Source organism: Neltuma alba, unplaced genomic scaffold, assembly GCF_004799145.2.
Source record: "Neltuma alba isolate B1F8T4 unplaced genomic scaffold, ASM479914v2 tig00004368_pilon, whole genome shotgun sequence".
NCBI lineage: Eukaryota > Viridiplantae > Streptophyta > Magnoliopsida > Fabales > Fabaceae > Neltuma > Neltuma alba.
The window spans coordinates 20,804-37,599 of NW_021633677.1; the positions used below are offsets into that span (position 1 = coordinate 20,804).

The following is a 16,796-nucleotide window of genomic DNA, read 5'->3' on the forward strand; positions in this document are numbered from 1 at the left end:
CTTCTCTTTCCGGGTCAGTATTTAAAGCTGACACCAGAAAAAACTATTGCAGCAGATAATAAGGAATCTCTGGGAGCATCATCAACATATATCTCTGCTTGTCGGCTTTTGATGTTTGAATATTAACACATGTTTGTTTCGTGTGTGTATATTTATATTTGTTACCCTAGGATCCGTGATTTAATTTGATTCTCTCTGTCCCAACAGAAAACATTGATCTGATTCGATTGTACATGTTACTGAGGAGCGCGCACATTTTGTATTATAAAACACGAGTCTGATTTCTTTCCGGCCCTTTCTTAATTCATTTAAAACCTATACTACTGTAATAAAAACTGCACAATCGATGATGGTGCGTCCAAACGGACAAGGTTTTATTATATATTCATCCCGGCCGGCCCCTAGCTGCCAAGTTAATTAACATTGTTAAACAGTAACATAATGCTGTAAAGCTAATTGAGTCTCAGCTTGTGAATTTGGAATATGCCAACTCGATTAGTTAAAAGTAGCCAAACACAGCTTTTATTCTCTCTACCTATAAGGGCCCACTTGAAAACAAGCTAGGTCACGTAATAATAGCGCAACAGGTGTGATTTATTGCTGCATATTAGGCTCCGTATACAACCAGATATCTGGCAGAAATATGTGGTCCAAGCTCATGGTGTTTTAATTAATAGAGCAAAATATATTCGATATATAATCACTTGATGACATTTGAGGCACGCATATGTATGCATATACCGTAATGAAAAATAATAAGTTATAAAATGACGTGGGAACAGGAACTAGTTTAGCTGTTACAGATGTATGTAGACACATCCATGACTAACATCACAAAGAGAATTCAAGATCTCGAGAGACGACGTTCTCAGTTTTTGAAGAATGTTGAGGTTTGAAGTAAAGAAGCCGGCACCATATATATATATATATATATATATATAGCTGCGTATAATTATATTATTCCATAAAGAAAACATGTATATAGGCACCTTCTAAAGCGGATTTATGGATTTTGGCTCGTCTTTTTTCCTGTAACGTGTAGACGGTGTATGATTACCAGTTTCTTCTTTCGTTATTAATAAATGGTTAATGAAGTCCCATTGATTGAATCAGAAGCGATAGGATTGACATGACAGGATAACTTAATTAGAAACATCAGAGAGAGAAATAAAGAAATGATATAAAAGATGGATTGGCCACTGCACCTTTCCTCGTGCTTCAGATTACATCCTCCCGAGATTTGTTGGGTGGGGATCATCTGATAAACGCATGCATGCAGCCGTCCTTCTCCTTTCTCCATGCTATAAATTCATTGAACCTGACATTTTCTCCGTTGTCCTTTATTTTTCATTAATATCTCACTCCCAGTGAATGGCTTGCTACGTGAAGCTGACTTAGGAGATAATGATGTGATAGGATGGAGTGTACGTGGATAATGATTTGAGTGTTCCATTGTTCATATGTTTTTTTTTTAAATAATAAATATGAAATTGAAGTACCTGCCTTCTATTTTACATATTAGCTATAAACCAATCCCCCTTTAAAGCAAGATGATTCATTTGTATATGGATTAGGAGATTTGAATTTATACTGAATTGACTGAACCATGCATGAACCAAGAATTATGACATGTTACTAAATCATGTGCAATTGATGAATAATAAAACTGCTAAATTCAAGTCTAACTTCTACGCATACCACACTCAACTGATTATCTGCAGATTTGGGATTACGTTTTAATCACTTATGAACTCGTTTCATATAAGTCAACTCAAAACTCTTCTCTTATACTTGTGTCGTATTTCGTAAATTACGATTGAAAAGTTACTTATAAGTTATTTTAAATTGTCACTAAAGTGTTTTTGTTGTTTTCTTTTTTATATTTGAAGCAAATTATTAGTTGTTCTTTCTATATATATATAGAGAGAGAGATAGAACTATGCATTAATTCACAGGTGATGTGTATTAATCCAATCACGCGGAACCCAGATGTTAAGTATGTGCGGGTCCACATGGACATGCGATGAATGTCAAGTGAAGAAAAGAGTAAAGTTCGGTTTGCCATTGTAGACGGGATTTGGGATTTTCATAAGCTATAGGTGGAATGATAATTTTTTGCCTTGAACCATGGAACAGCCTACAAAATACCAATATTTTATTATTTTACTGTTTTGTTTCCTTGGGATAAGTAGAAGGGATAACCGGATAACCACGGGAACCAATTTAAATATTCCCGAAAATTTACCACGTGTGGCTCATTATATTCTTAATGAATTTCAAATGAAATAAGTAAAGGATGAATATTTATGGTATAATCGAGCGAATCATTATAATTCTTTCGATCTTCCGTGTATATGTACTACATGATTCTTAATATAAAAACTAGTTTAACTTTCAATTTGGTCCTATACATAAGACCATAATCCAGTTTGTCTCTCTTATTTATCTATTTTCGTAAAAGTAATCCTTATAGTAGTTGCATATGTTAAAGACTCTATCAAATGGTAATTCTAGCTAATACACATGATTAGCAAGAGTATTCTAGGAAAGACAATACATGTTTATTATAAATAATTAATTTAACAAACTTTTTTAATATACTTAAATTATTCAACCAGCTCTTATATTAAATACCAGAGTTAATATATGTTAACAAACTATGATACTTCTGCAAAACCTTCATTTTTACCAGCTGATTAAATTTACCCCCAAGGGTTAATGATTCAAGCAAAAACATGTCTTCAAAAGGGATTCGCAAAGAAATTCGTAATACGACTAATAACGGCTAGCCACGTGTCATCAACGAAACTGTTCAGATTCTCACTACATATCTTGGGGTCTTAACTACAATATTCCTTCATGTTGCGAACATAAATCCAGAGGCTTGATTCACTCAATTTCTAAATTACTTCCTCTCAGACAGTAAACGGTAAACTTCCTCAATATCGTTTTCCTTTTGCATTTCTGACCCCTGCATTCTCTCTATTGGTCTTTCCGTTTTTACCGTATTTTTCAATAAATTAAAGGACTCAAATCGTCAATCAAATTGTATGCAATTTATACCCTCGTGTATCTAGATCATTTAAAGAACGCCCTCCTCGTATTTCTTTGGGCAAATTTAGTATTGCAATTTCTGCAAGCTAACTAAACCATTATTCCAGTTAGAATTAACTGATGGAACAGGAGAGGGATATATATGTATATATATTCTGTACATCATGCATATTTACATCACTTCAAACAGCAAGAAAAGAAAAATGTCTGATTCAACGATGGATTTGGATGAGTTCCGAAGTCCTTTTAATTAAGTAGCAGGAATATTTTGTAGGAGGAAGCGGCCGTGAATTTGGATCTACCTAGTTAAGCATCACCGCGTCTTCTTTCATGAACTTGAACCGGAAGGCCGCCTCTCATGGTGGCGGTAAGACCCGGGACGAAGCGAGGCTCCTGATTTGCCCCAACTGATTGAATATTAAACCTCCGGACCAACGCAACAACCACAGACTTCATTTCCATAATAGCTAATTCTTTTCCCAAACAAACCCTAGGACCAGCCTGGAAAACCGGGTATCTAAATGGACATTCCTGCACAAATACACCATCTTGCAACCACCTCTCGGGCTTAAATTCCAGACAATCGGGGCCCCAGATCTGTTCCATCCGGCCCATCGCGTACGGGTGGTATGTGACCCTGGTCCCCTTGCTTACAAACGTCCCGTCCGGTAACACATCGTCCTCCACGGCGAATTTTGAATCAAACTGAATTGGTGGGAATAGCCTCATGCTCTCATGAACCGCCGCGTTCAGGTAATGCATGTGGCGCATTTGTTCAAAGCTCGCGACCTCCTGATCCGGATCCATGATCCGGTCCAGTTCTTCAAGAATCAACAACTCCACCCGGGGGTGACTTGACAATAAAATGAAAAAACCGGTCAACGCTGCAGCAGCCGTATCACGGCCGGCCAAGAGGAAGCTCACGACAATGTCTCTTAAATACTTGTCGTCGTTGACTGAGCCCATGAATCTGGCAAGAAGATCCTTCCGCGCTGAAAATCCCATCTCCCGAGATTGTTTGATCATCCCCTCCGCTAAATCGTTCACTACGCGAATTGCTTCCTTTAGCTTTTTCTCAGATCCTAAGTTGAAAAACCGTTTGATCTTCCATATTACCGGTGACGCCATCATTGCTCGCTCGGCCGATAGCTTTGACGCTAGGTTAAATGCGTCAGCGAAACTCGACGAGGGAAGAGATGAAAGCAAACATCCTGGATCGAACCCGAACGAGAACTTACAAATGTTGTCGAAGGAGAATCGTTGGAAGATATCTTGCAAGTCCAACACTCCGTCACGCTCACCAGATGCGGTGGAAGCCAGCAGAGGAATTAACCTCGTTCGAATCTCTTCGGTGAATATATCCAGCGCATAGGACCGATTCGCTACGCTGCTAATTTCGAGGCTTGCCATTTTGCGTTGAAACTTCCATGAGTCGCCATCGACATTGAAGATTCCTCGGCCAAGAAGATCGCCGAGAAGTGTCGAGAAAGGCTTGCCTTTCGGGTAGTTACCGAAGCGGGTCTTGAGGATGTGCTGGACATTGTCCGGGTTCGACGTAATTATGTTTCGGAGCACGTGGACGTGGAAGGTTCCGGTGGGCGAGTTTCTGAGGAGGTGAGCGTACCAATCGCACAGGTTGCCGAAGTCGCGAGCCCAACTGGCGGTCAGGTAGCTCCGACAGATATTGCAGTTACAGCATGGCTTCATCCTGAGGACGAAGACTAGAAAGGAAAAAACAGAGAAGAGAGCAGCGAAGGAGAAGAACAAGAAGCAGAAAGTGGTGGACATGGTTTGGACTGATGGAGAAGCTTCAAGATGATCCATTATTCTGTACTGTGTTACTTTAAAATCTGGGAAGAAAGATGTGGAATGTTGTATGAGGTTGAGGAGGAAAGCTAATATATATAGTTGGATGAGGTTAAGTAACTAGCTTGACGGCTGGGGTAATAAATTATCAGAGGAAACAGTGGGCAAAGTCAGTGGTGGGGTTTTCGGTTCTTGTTTGAAAAATGAGCGGTAAAGAAAAAATAATAATAAAGAGGTGGAAATTTGAGAGCTGACAATCAGCAGAGAAAAATGTAAACGCTCATGAAAAACGCGTGCGCAAATGGGTACCGTGTCCACAGAACGCCGCTACCATTTTCCATATCCACGTGATTGTACTATTTATTAATAATTTAATTTTCGAGTTTCGGTAAATTAGGTTTCTAATCAATAGCTTGACATGTGAATGTGAAAAATTCATCATCGCTGATCATAACCATTACCTTGGCAACTGTCACGTCCCAAGTCTTCGCTGTATTTTCTGTTCGTGCCGCCATTTTTACCCATCCTGTCTAGTCTAACTTAGCAAGGAGAGGCTGCTTTGGCCAAAATAATAATAATAATAATACAGCCTCTGGTTTTATAAATTTATCCCCATTTTAATTTTAATTTTTTAAGTTTTAAATTATAGGTTATGATCTCTTGGTTTTTTTATTTTAAATATTAGTCCTTATAATCCAATAAAAATTTAGATCATTTTACCATTTTGAGGGACTAAAACCTATAGCTTCAAATTTAAAGGATTAAAACAAAAATTAGAACAAACTGCAGATATCAAAGATTACATCACCCCAAGAAGGAAAAAAAACAGAGAGAGGTTGCCAACCATTAACAATAATTATATGTACATCACTAAACGAACAGTCATGAATTATAGCTTAACTAGTGTAGGTCCAATATATGCATGAGGGATTAGAGAAAAGTTTAGTATCGTTCAAAGCTTATGGCTTCATAGATTTTAATTTGTTACACTAGTTAGTGCATATGAATTTATTAGCTAGATTCAATGGCAGGTGGATTATATTCTATCCACAACTCACATTGAAATTTGAATCATGGATAACTATTTGCTTTTTATGTCGAGAGTTAATTTTTAAATCTATGGAAAAGAGAGAATAACTTTCAAGATGATATTTACATGCATGAATGGTCACACACACATATATCTAAGCAAAAATAATTAACTGCAAAAAAATCCAGCTCAATGAATTGGAGTCTGGAGAATGAGAGGATCTCAAAACATTATTAATGCATGTGCATCGAGCCGGCCGAGCACAACCTTGATGCTTAGTTTTTTTTTAGCTAAAACATAGGTACTCTCTTATTTGAAGTAATTATATTCGAGACACTGTCGGGCTTTAAATATGGATACCCCTCTCAACAAAAATTTAAACTTTGATTTGTCACGTTATAAGGGACTAATCTTTTTTACTAGATCCCTGTTAGTACTTTGATGCTTAATTGATCCAGAAAATGTTACCCCACCAATGAAATTGTACCAGCAAAGTGGGCGTTTGTCGCTCACACTGCAATTAAGATTTTAACCATAAACGTGTCTCTGATTTCTCTTTTAGTTTACCCTATGACGGCTGACTCATCAGTTCAATTTTACGGTTTCCAATTTGCTTTCCCTCTTTCTGCGCAGTCCCTTTCTTCCATTTCAAGTCTTCTCATAAAATATTACAGGGAAAATTTGTATATTATTGATCTTCTTTTATGCAAGGCTACCATATCTAAACGAAACATTTATACTATTTATTTATTCGAATAGAAAACATGTCTTGGATTTTTTAATAAAGAATCATTTTCCGTGACCCTTTTTTTTTTAATAAAAACAAACTACCAACCGCAATACGAACTTATGAAAATACATAATTCAATATAATATTAGTAGTCAAAGTACGACCGTCTCCAAAATCCCCCTTATAATACCAACATTAGATATAATTAAAAAGTGCCATGTATGGCAAAGTTGACGAATTTTGTTGGATCAAGACTTCTCTTTCCAGAAATACAGTATGTGAAACGTTTTAATTAATTTAATATGATTGCCTTCCTCCGTCACATATGATCTTCTCCAATTCTTTTTTTTTTCCCCCCGGCTTGCCAATGCCTTCTCCAATTCATTGTCACACACATATATATTTGACATTTTTAGTACTATCTTCTTTATCTCCTTTTGGGTTTGAGGCTTCTTAGAGACTGAAGTTTCCTATGGCCGAATAAATTTTATAGTCTTCTGGTCCTAAATATAAGACCCTCATTATTTATGACTAGAGGAATAGTATTTTTTCTTGGGTTTGAAATCAACACAGCTATATATTTGTGGACATTCGTTATTTGGAGTTCAGATACTCTAATTATCTTAACGATAAATATGCATGCCATGCCAATTATAAGACGAGAGATCGGGAGATGGTCCACGTTTTAATTTTTAATTTTTTTAAATAAAAACATTATTATTATTTGAAAACTAATAGTTATAAGAAAATTACTCTAGATCTATATCATATTCCTATTGAAATTTAAATTATAAAGATAAAAATAAAATCAAAATGATTCAGTTTTAATTTGAATGGTGTCCATATTAAGACGTCCTCTAAAACGAGTGGAGAACTTGCATTCCAATAGCTGCCTCATTTTTCAAGCATGCTAACCAAATCAAACGGCTGCCTTCTTGAACTTTTTCTTCTTTGTCTTTCCTCTTGTATTTTAAAATGAATTAGAATGTTTGTTTTTATAACGAAGTCAAAGCCAATAAATTTATAAACTGAACATATAACATAGTCACAAATATGCCTTATTTCTTGCATTGGCATTCATCTCTTTATAATTAATCTCTTGACTCGATCGCGACCTAAATATATCATTAATTGAACTGCTCAATTTTCTCAGTATAATTTTAAGTCGTTTTCATTTCTGTATTGGTGAAAATAACAGGATATACCCGCCTTACTTATCGAGTGAGCTTTTCAAAGGAAATTTGAAAATAAGTTAAGGAGGAAAAAAAGAAAAATTTATCGATAGGCTAATTTATGAGAAGGTTACGTCTTAAAAGATCAAAGTAGAATTTTAGTCCTGGGAAAAATACAAGCAAGAAAAAAAAGAGGAAATTTTGGTTGAAAATCCCTGTTTGAAAACTTAATTGGTTAAAAAGATATAAATTTGAGTGAATGCAACTATAATCCGCGAGTACAATTTTTTTTCTGCTGCGTGCAAGATATCATTAATGGTATGCAACAATCATCAATAGCGGGGAAAAAAAAAGTTACACTCACGGGTCATAATTGCACGCACTCAAATTTAGGTTTCTTTAGCCAATTAACTTTTCAAACAAAGATTTTTTTACCAAATTTTTCAAAAAAAAGGGGTTAATATAATTTTTTATTCTTCAAGTTTGCCCTCATTTTGATTTTAATCTCTCAAGTTTTAAACTATAGGTTTTGATTTTTTAGGGAGCAAAATGGTCCAGGTTTTTATCGGATCAAGGATCAATATTTTAAATAAAAAGAAACTTGAGGGACCAAAATCTATGATTTAAAATTTGAGTGATCAAAACTAAAATAAGAATAAATTTAAAAGACTAAAGTTCCTATTAACTTAAAAATTATTATACTCAAAATATGTGCATAACTTAAAAGATCAAAGCAGAATTTTTTTTTATAGATATATAATAAAAATTTAATTCTACGACAATACTCATCAAGTTCTAAGTGGATCCCAGTTTAACCAGTCACGAAAGCTTCATGATTTAGAAGGTGTTTGGGAAGCTGTAAAAGTGCTTCTCGAAAATACTTTTTTATAAATCGAGATAAATTTTTCTACACGTTTACTTCGTATACTGTAAAACCACTTTTAAAATCATAATTTTATTTCCATTCAAACACCCTTCTAGACATAGAAAATAGTAGAGAGAAGCTAAAACACAATAGTAGTACTGCTAGAAATAAGACTGGAGAGTTCTACCAGGAAAAAAAAAAAAAAGAGGAAAAGAAATAGGACCGGAGAAGTACAATAATTTTAGCGGAAGAATTAATGCGGCGCGCCCAGGTTGTCGGGGGAGTGTTTGATTAGTGTTAAAATTGATTAATGGTATGCGCAGTGCATTTCAAATTTTCAATACGGCGCAGAACCAATTTCGGACCTAAACTTATCATCTAGGAATTTGAATTGTTTACGTTTCATTTAAATAGTTCAGGTTTAATTTTTTTCATTTTTATTTAAAATAATCATTTTAACATGTATAGAATATAAAATAAAAATAATCTCTTAATTATTATTTTTTTTAAAATAGCTTTTCCTGTTTAAAAATAATTAATTAAATATTTTAAATATGAACTATTTAAATAAGATATTTAAAATATTCATCAAAGATGAGTACTGAAACCGGTTATGTATAACAACCTTTTGATGGATCGCCATTGCAGTGGACACTTCTCTGTCGGCCGTCATTTTCATAACAAATTAAATATGGTGGTCAGGATGTCTCAAACTCAGATCAATTACGTCGTATGTGTGCACAACAACATGTGTTCCGGTGAGGCTACTACTAGCTGATAGGGTAATAAGTCCACATAATAATACTACTCCTAAATATAAGATTTCTATTCACTTTATTTATTTTTTTAAAATAACCCTTATAGTAGTATACATGTCAAATGTTACATTAAGTGGTAGTTCTAGCCAAAACACATAATTAACAAGAAATACCTATTTATTATGAGTAATTAATTTAACTAATTTTTTTAATCTATTATAATTAATCATCTAACTCTTATATCAAATATCGTGTAATAAATAGTGCTGAAACAGAAACCTCCCTTAGGTACGCAAGTTCAGCATGTTACTTGATAGCTGTCGCTAATGCGTGCGTGAAAAATCAAGACTCAACAGAATCCACAAAACATCATTCGTGTCGGCCGTTTTCATCAGTTTCCTTGATGGTTTATTATACGGAGAACAAATTCAACCCGAATCAGCTGTGATTACATAAAAAGCGTCTCTAGCAAATATCCTATTCAATTCTTCAAATGGCGCCGAATATATATTGCAAGAACGATGCCACGCAGACAAAGCTTGTCAAACTATATATCAACAATTCTTAATACAAGAATTAGTTAAAAATTTATCAACAATTTGATTATAAATATAAGATTTTAATAGTTTTCTTCGATTTTATCCTTAAATAATCCCTATAAAAATTGTATATACTAAGAAGTTTCTATTGAGGGATAATATTATTAGAGAAGACAACAGGAAAATTTAATCTAATTATAAATATAATATCTCAATAGCTTGTGTCTAATATTTATTCATTTTATTTCAAGTAATCTCTACATTATTGCTGTCTCTTAATTGTGTAAATATAAGATCCCAATAGCTTGTTTTTAATATTTATCCATTTTGCACTCAAGTCATCTCTATAGTGCTGCGATCTTTTGATTATGTAAATAGTTGCCAGGGTTTTAAATTAATAAGGTATTTTAAAAAAAGACAGCATCCATTTATAACAAAATAACTAACTTACTAATTTTTCTAATATTCAAAAATTAATCATCTAGCTCTTAAATATTAAGTATTGGAGGTAATATTAGTACCATGCACTGGTAATCCAGGATCCTAGCAACTATTTGCATAATTAAGAGATTGCAACAATATAATTTTCTTAACGGAATAATTAAAAGCCATAATGCTCCTTAGAAGTAAAGTTCACCGATTCGAGCATGCTCAACATACATCCTGGCAATTTCGGGGGCTATATATAAATGTGTGTGTGTGTGTGTGTGTTCTGGTCTTGACGTTTTTATTTACTACAACTTTGGTTTTCGATCGTGTGTTGGAATTATTGATTTCTACTTGTAACTCCAAGCAATTATATATATGCGCTCTAGAAAGGCCGTCATTCTTCGGAAGAGATAAACATTATAATAACTGTTTTTTCAGTTTTTCCTTGTAGAAAACTAAAATTTCTGGTCATTGATCGCAATTTAATTATCTCAGAGTTAAACATGTGAATAACTTCTTTTTTTCCCAAAACAAAGTTAGAATTTGTTTGTCTGTCGTTGGCGTGTATAATTATTAATAAAATATGTCTGTGCGTATGAAAGGTTTGATTACAATCTGAAAATTCGAGCAGAAAACGTTAAACAATATGTGCGGACTTCTAGGTAGCAATGGCCTTTCCTTTGTGGGGCGCTTAGTTAAAAGTGAGATAATGAGCAAATTAAACCCTATGTTTCCACTTACTTTTATATAATTTGAACAGTGATATATTTTATAATATGGCTAATAAGTGTGACCAGTAAATCATATTAATCTGAAAAGATTTTTGCGAAAAAGTGAAAGGAAAAGTCAAATGTCCAGGAACGGAGGGAATCGTAAATTACCAACTCCGATATATGACTTGCAATTTGGAATTAGAACTATAAACACCTGTAAATATGTTTTACGAAAGTTGGAAAAAAGAAAACCCATATCACATACAAGCACTTATTACCTCTTACACTATCTCTTGTTTTTAATATAAAATCTTGTTTAATTTTTATTACATACAGGCACTTATTACTTCTTATATTATCTTCGATCCTTAATATAAGATCTTGTTTAATTTTTATTTTGGTTCTAAATATAATATCTCAATCCATTTTGTCTCTTATATTAATTTATTTTTTTTCCAAGTTAGTCATTTTAAGAATGGTAGTTCTGACTAATACATTTGATTAGTAAGGATATTTAAAAAATACAATACTTATTTATAACAACTAATTAACTTAACTTATTTTCTTAATCTATTCAAATTAATCAACTAGTTCTTACCTTTAGAATTGAACATAGTATTTTGTATTTTTTTAAATTATAATTAAAAAAATAATTTATAAGTCATTTGGGATGGACTCATGGCTGTGTGTAGACGGGGCAGACATGTTGGAGTGGGGAGCACGGCGATTCCTGATCTGTGGAAAATAAGGGGCTCCCGCCCGATATTCTTTTAATGCGCATGTTTCTCACGTTTTCCATCACTTTTCCAGGTAACAATTTCCAAGCAGTCATTTTGACAAGTACTCCTCCTTAATCGTTTCTTTTCTTCTTTTCTTTTAATTGGACCCAGAATTTTGACAAACACAAAATGATTACTCCATCTTTCTTTTCAAAAATAAAAATAAAAAGCGGGGCCCTGGTAAGGCATACATTTATGACGCGGGCAGCCTCATAATTTAGCCGAATTGTCCATCTTTCTTTTCAAACACCCTACACAGTTTTCAACCACTTGCCCTTCTGAACCAATGCCTTCTGACGCAACCGATGAGACGATCGATCCCTTCCAGATCAGGCTACTAAAAAAAAAAAATGCAATTCTTGACATTAAGGAAACTCATCATGTATGAAAGGAAAACTAATGAACTCCAAAAAACAAAAAAAGAGTCTAACGACGACTCAATTCTAATAAATAATAATTTATCAAACACGCAACACAGCTGTCTTCCTTGAACGAAACCGCTGTAAACTTGTCGCGGGGCTCGGACCCAGCGAGCTTAATAGCACTCTATGCACATATATATGTAAATATATTCTGTTTTGCCACATCCTATCTTAATTATAGAAATTAGATAAATAATTTATTTTGACGTTAAATATAATATCTCAATTTACTTTGTATCCTGATTAAGTTATAATTTTTTTATTCAAAATATTCTTATTGATCACTTATATTATCAAGCTCTCAGTTAAGGGTAGTTTGACGTACATGATTAAGAGAACAATTTAAATAAATAAATAAATATTTATTATAAATAAATAATTTAATTAATTTTTAATATATATATAAATTAATTATCTAGTTTTTATATTAATGATTGGACATAGTATTTGTGATCATGATGCAAGGCATTTTTCTCATATGTGATTTTAAATCTGGGCTATGGTGTAATTTCTTTTTATTACAATAGATAACTATTACATCCGATTATTAATATAAGAACTAGTAGAAAGGATTAGATTTTGTTCTAAATATAAGATCCTAACTTATTTTGTTCCTATTATTTATGCAAATTAATAAACATATGTTTTTTTGTGAGAATAAACACGTGTTTTTGACAAATAATAAATTTAATTACTTTTCTTAATTTATTCAAATTAGTTAAATAGATCTTATATTAAAGACTAGAGATACTATATATACCCAATATAATCATTTCTCTTATTCACTGTTAATTAAGTAATGAGAAATCAAGTTGTTATTACAATTTTTTGAAAATTTACAATCACGTAAATAAACGCGCGCGCTGGATATTTTGAAGGACTGAAATCCCCTCGAGATTTTTTGCCCAAAGAGTTGGCCTTAAATCGTAATGGCAATTTTTTACGTTGGAAAGCTCACCTGTTGATATTCGTCTTTTGTGTTATGCCTTGGTGCATTATATTCCGTAATATTATACCGTTCAACATAAAAAAAATGCTCATCCATGCCAAATAATCTGTAAAGTAGTTACAGTTCAAAAATATTTAGCACGTTGACTCTTCGTTTGAGAAACTTACATTTGATACATACCACGTTATTTAATTGCCCTTTTTTTTTAATTCACATTTATTTTGCTTATGGGGTGGATCAGGGTGATGAACATGTTTAAATCAAGCTTCCTTCCACTAATAGTGTACATTAGCCCAGTGCAGAACTACGCACCTTTTGAATTCGACTTTTCTACAAGACACATCATGCGCAATATCTATATGTATCTCTCTATATATATATATTACCATCAATTCTTAATACTCCTCCGATCCTTGATATAGAACCTAATAATTGAGTTGGTTTTGGTCCTAAATATAAGATCCATTTATCATATTTATCAATTTTCTCTAAATTACCTTTATGGATACTCCCTCAACCATAATTAAGTAGAAGCAGGAGAGAGGGTATTAAAAAGATGATTATAGTGTTTTAGGAAAAATATGTCACTTTTCTTATAATTAACTAACTCACCTAACTTCCTTAATCTAATCAAATTAGTTAAACGGGTCTTATATTAAGGACTGAATGAGTATAAGAGTTAGTTTTACTTTTATTTTGATATTAGATATAAGACTACATTGTACTTTATTTCTAATATTTATTCATTTTTTTAAAGTAGTCTTTATAACAGTGATAGTTCTAATTAATACACTTTATTAGTAAGAATATTTTAGGAAAGACAATACATATTTATTACAAATAATTAATTTAATTAATTTTCTTAATCTACTTAAATTAATTAACTAGCTCCATATTAATAATTAGAGTTAGTATATATATAAATGAGATTTTTGATAGAGAATAATATTTTAATTTTAAACATAATTGGCAGAGAAGCTAGACGAGCATTTCAATATCTTTGAGGGTATGTTTGGCTCAATGAGAAGAAGGGGAGGGGAGGGATTTTAATGGAAGGAAGGGGAAGGGAGGGGAGTGGAAGGATTTTAATATTATCTTGTTTGAATTTATAAAAAAAGAGGGGAAGGGAGGAAAAAATATTTTAATATGGACAATTTTGCTCTTATTTTATTTAAGGCGTGGGCATAATGGTCATAACATGACAAAATATAAACATAATGGTCACAACATAACAAAATATGGGCATAATGGTCATAATATGATAAAATATTACCATTTTCCTCCAAATCCTCTCAATTTTGGAGGGGAGGTTGAGGAGGGGAGGGGAGGGGAAATTTTAAAAATTTTTCCCTCCCCTCCTAAAATTTGTGTGTTGCCAAACAAGGGAAAATGATTAAAATCCCTCCCCTCCCCTCCCCCCAAATCCCTCATACCAAACACATCCTGAAGAAAAATGTAAAAGAAATACACGTTTATCTTTTCTTTTCTTTTCTTTTATTTTCTTTAGTGGGCGTCTATACATGAGTAGAAGGTAGCATATGAATAAAAAGGAGAAAAAAAAACACAGGTCAGTAGTTGCGGCAGCATATAAATTAAATTTCTTCTGCTCATCACGAAATCACTGTTGGAAGATTATGAAAGGACGTGCAGCCAAAGAATTTACTGCTGGGTGATTCACATCAACATGTGGGATCAGTAAAACATGAATCAAATGAATGTGCTTTATGTCTGTGAAACCAGCGTGTTCATTATAACGGAACAGTTGCAAATTTTGTGAGTTTCTTACGTAATCTAGCTAGGCAGCCTAGAGGCACAAACCTGGAATCTTTTTGGACCTATAATATCTGCTCAAAACTTCGGAGTCCACGCAACCCTTCACCGCGGCTTTTCTTATAACCAAATGCTTATTAACGGGATTAAATTTAACGGAAAAAATTTAGCTCGGATAAATTAATATTTAAATTTTCGTTAAAAAATATCTATGTTTAATATTTTTGTCTACCACCACCCCTCCCTCCAGCCCAGAAAGGGGTTGAGCTAGGAATCTCAAGGAGGAGGGGTTGGAGCTAAACTGAAACATGTATTCCTTTCTGTTAAAAATATGAGATAAATTTTATATATTTATATTTATTAAGAAATTAGTTAAATCAGTTCAAAATAATAAATACGTGAGCGATGTGTTTTATTTTCAAATATATCCTTATTAATAAAAAGACTAAGTAAAAAATACGATAAATAAATCAAAAAGAAAAAAGAATACTTTTCTGGTCCTATTTATAAGTCACTTCCAATATATTTCATATAGACCAAGAAAAACTTCAAATTTCATTAACTCTTATTTAAAATTCAACAACTTTCCAACTTTAATCCTATCTAATATATATTATACCTTATGTAAATAAAGTCACAAAATAATAAATGGAGGGTAAAATTATATATCTATATAAAAAATTTCTCTCAATGTCCTCTAAATAGGACTAAAAAATATCTTCTCTCTCTGTTTTATAGATAGTTCCAGAGAAGTATATGAGAAGCAAAATTAGAAGAAACTCATTAAATACTTAAACAAAAATAAATATTATTTTATTAAAAAAATCAAGCTTTTTTATTAAAGTTTATTTTATATTTTGAACGGGAGTAATAATAACGAGGCAAGGAAAACACAGATAATGAAACGTGAACTGAACAATGTGAACGTGGCCTGGAACTAAAGAAATATTAAGTGGCGACTAATGTACTACGTGTGTTGGTTTTGTTTGTGTCCTCCTTTTGTGGCTCTTGCTGTTCCCTTTGTTATGGAGGCTCTATTTTGTCTTCGGGTGACGTACGTCCATTGCGAACACGTATCAATTTATTCCACTTTAGTTTACAAATACCGCGCCCACTTTCCACAATTCCCACCATGTTGACCAATTTTCAGTTAACTTTCCACCATAACTGCGCTCTAGAAGCTCCACTAACTGAATTTTCTAAATTGTTAGACAGTTAATTTAATAATATCCTTGATTATGTAGTGGGCCTGCTAAAATTAATTCGGGCCTCGAGATACGAACTAAGCCCCTTAAAATTTGTTTCTCTTTCTAAAAGTAAATTTGGGCTTCCAAAATACAAGTATGTTCAGCCGCTTGGATTTTAGGCTGAACAATCGTCCACTCATGCAAATTAGTCATGGGCCAAGTTAATCCATTCTCTTTTTAGCCCAAATACTGAAGGGTTAGGTCTGTTCCTTTTCTCTCTCATTTGTTCCCACAAGCCCAAGATTTATGTTTCTTACCATTTACTATCTATCTCAATTGTGTGGACTTATAGGCTTAAGGGATGCACCTTCCAGTAGGGCTATGACAAGACTTGGGCGGCGCTCCTGGTTTCTATAAGGACATCACTGAAGTTATACTTTGTTAAGACTAACCCAAAGTCTGATTCGGTTCGTTTCATCATCTGTTTGGGCCTTTCTTCTCCTCTGATTTTTGTTAACCCAGTGTCATTGAATAGCACTGCCTCCGGTTCTTAATATAAAATATAAAAGCCAGTTGACTAATTTGAGTCGATT

At 33.3% G+C, this 16,796-nt stretch overlaps 1 protein-coding gene across 1 annotated transcript; it reads right to left on the reverse strand.

Annotated features, from left to right (window-relative positions):
- Nucleotides 1-3,225: 3,225 nt before the first annotated feature.
- Nucleotides 3,226-4,937, reverse strand: LOC114744445 (cytochrome P450 94C1-like). Its single transcript, XM_028932616.1, has one exon. The coding sequence runs from the start codon at nucleotides 4,876-4,878 to the stop codon at nucleotides 3,361-3,363; it is 1,518 nt and encodes a 505-aa protein (XP_028788449.1). The 5' UTR covers nucleotides 4,879-4,937; the 3' UTR covers nucleotides 3,226-3,360.
- Between the last annotated feature and the right edge of the window lie 11,859 nt (nucleotides 4,938-16,796).

Excerpts from the sequence above, each read along its gene's own strand:
- LOC114744445 (XM_028932616.1), bottom strand. The coding sequence starts at position 4,878 with ATGGATCATCTTGAAGCTTCTCCATCAGTCCAAACCATGTCCACCACT.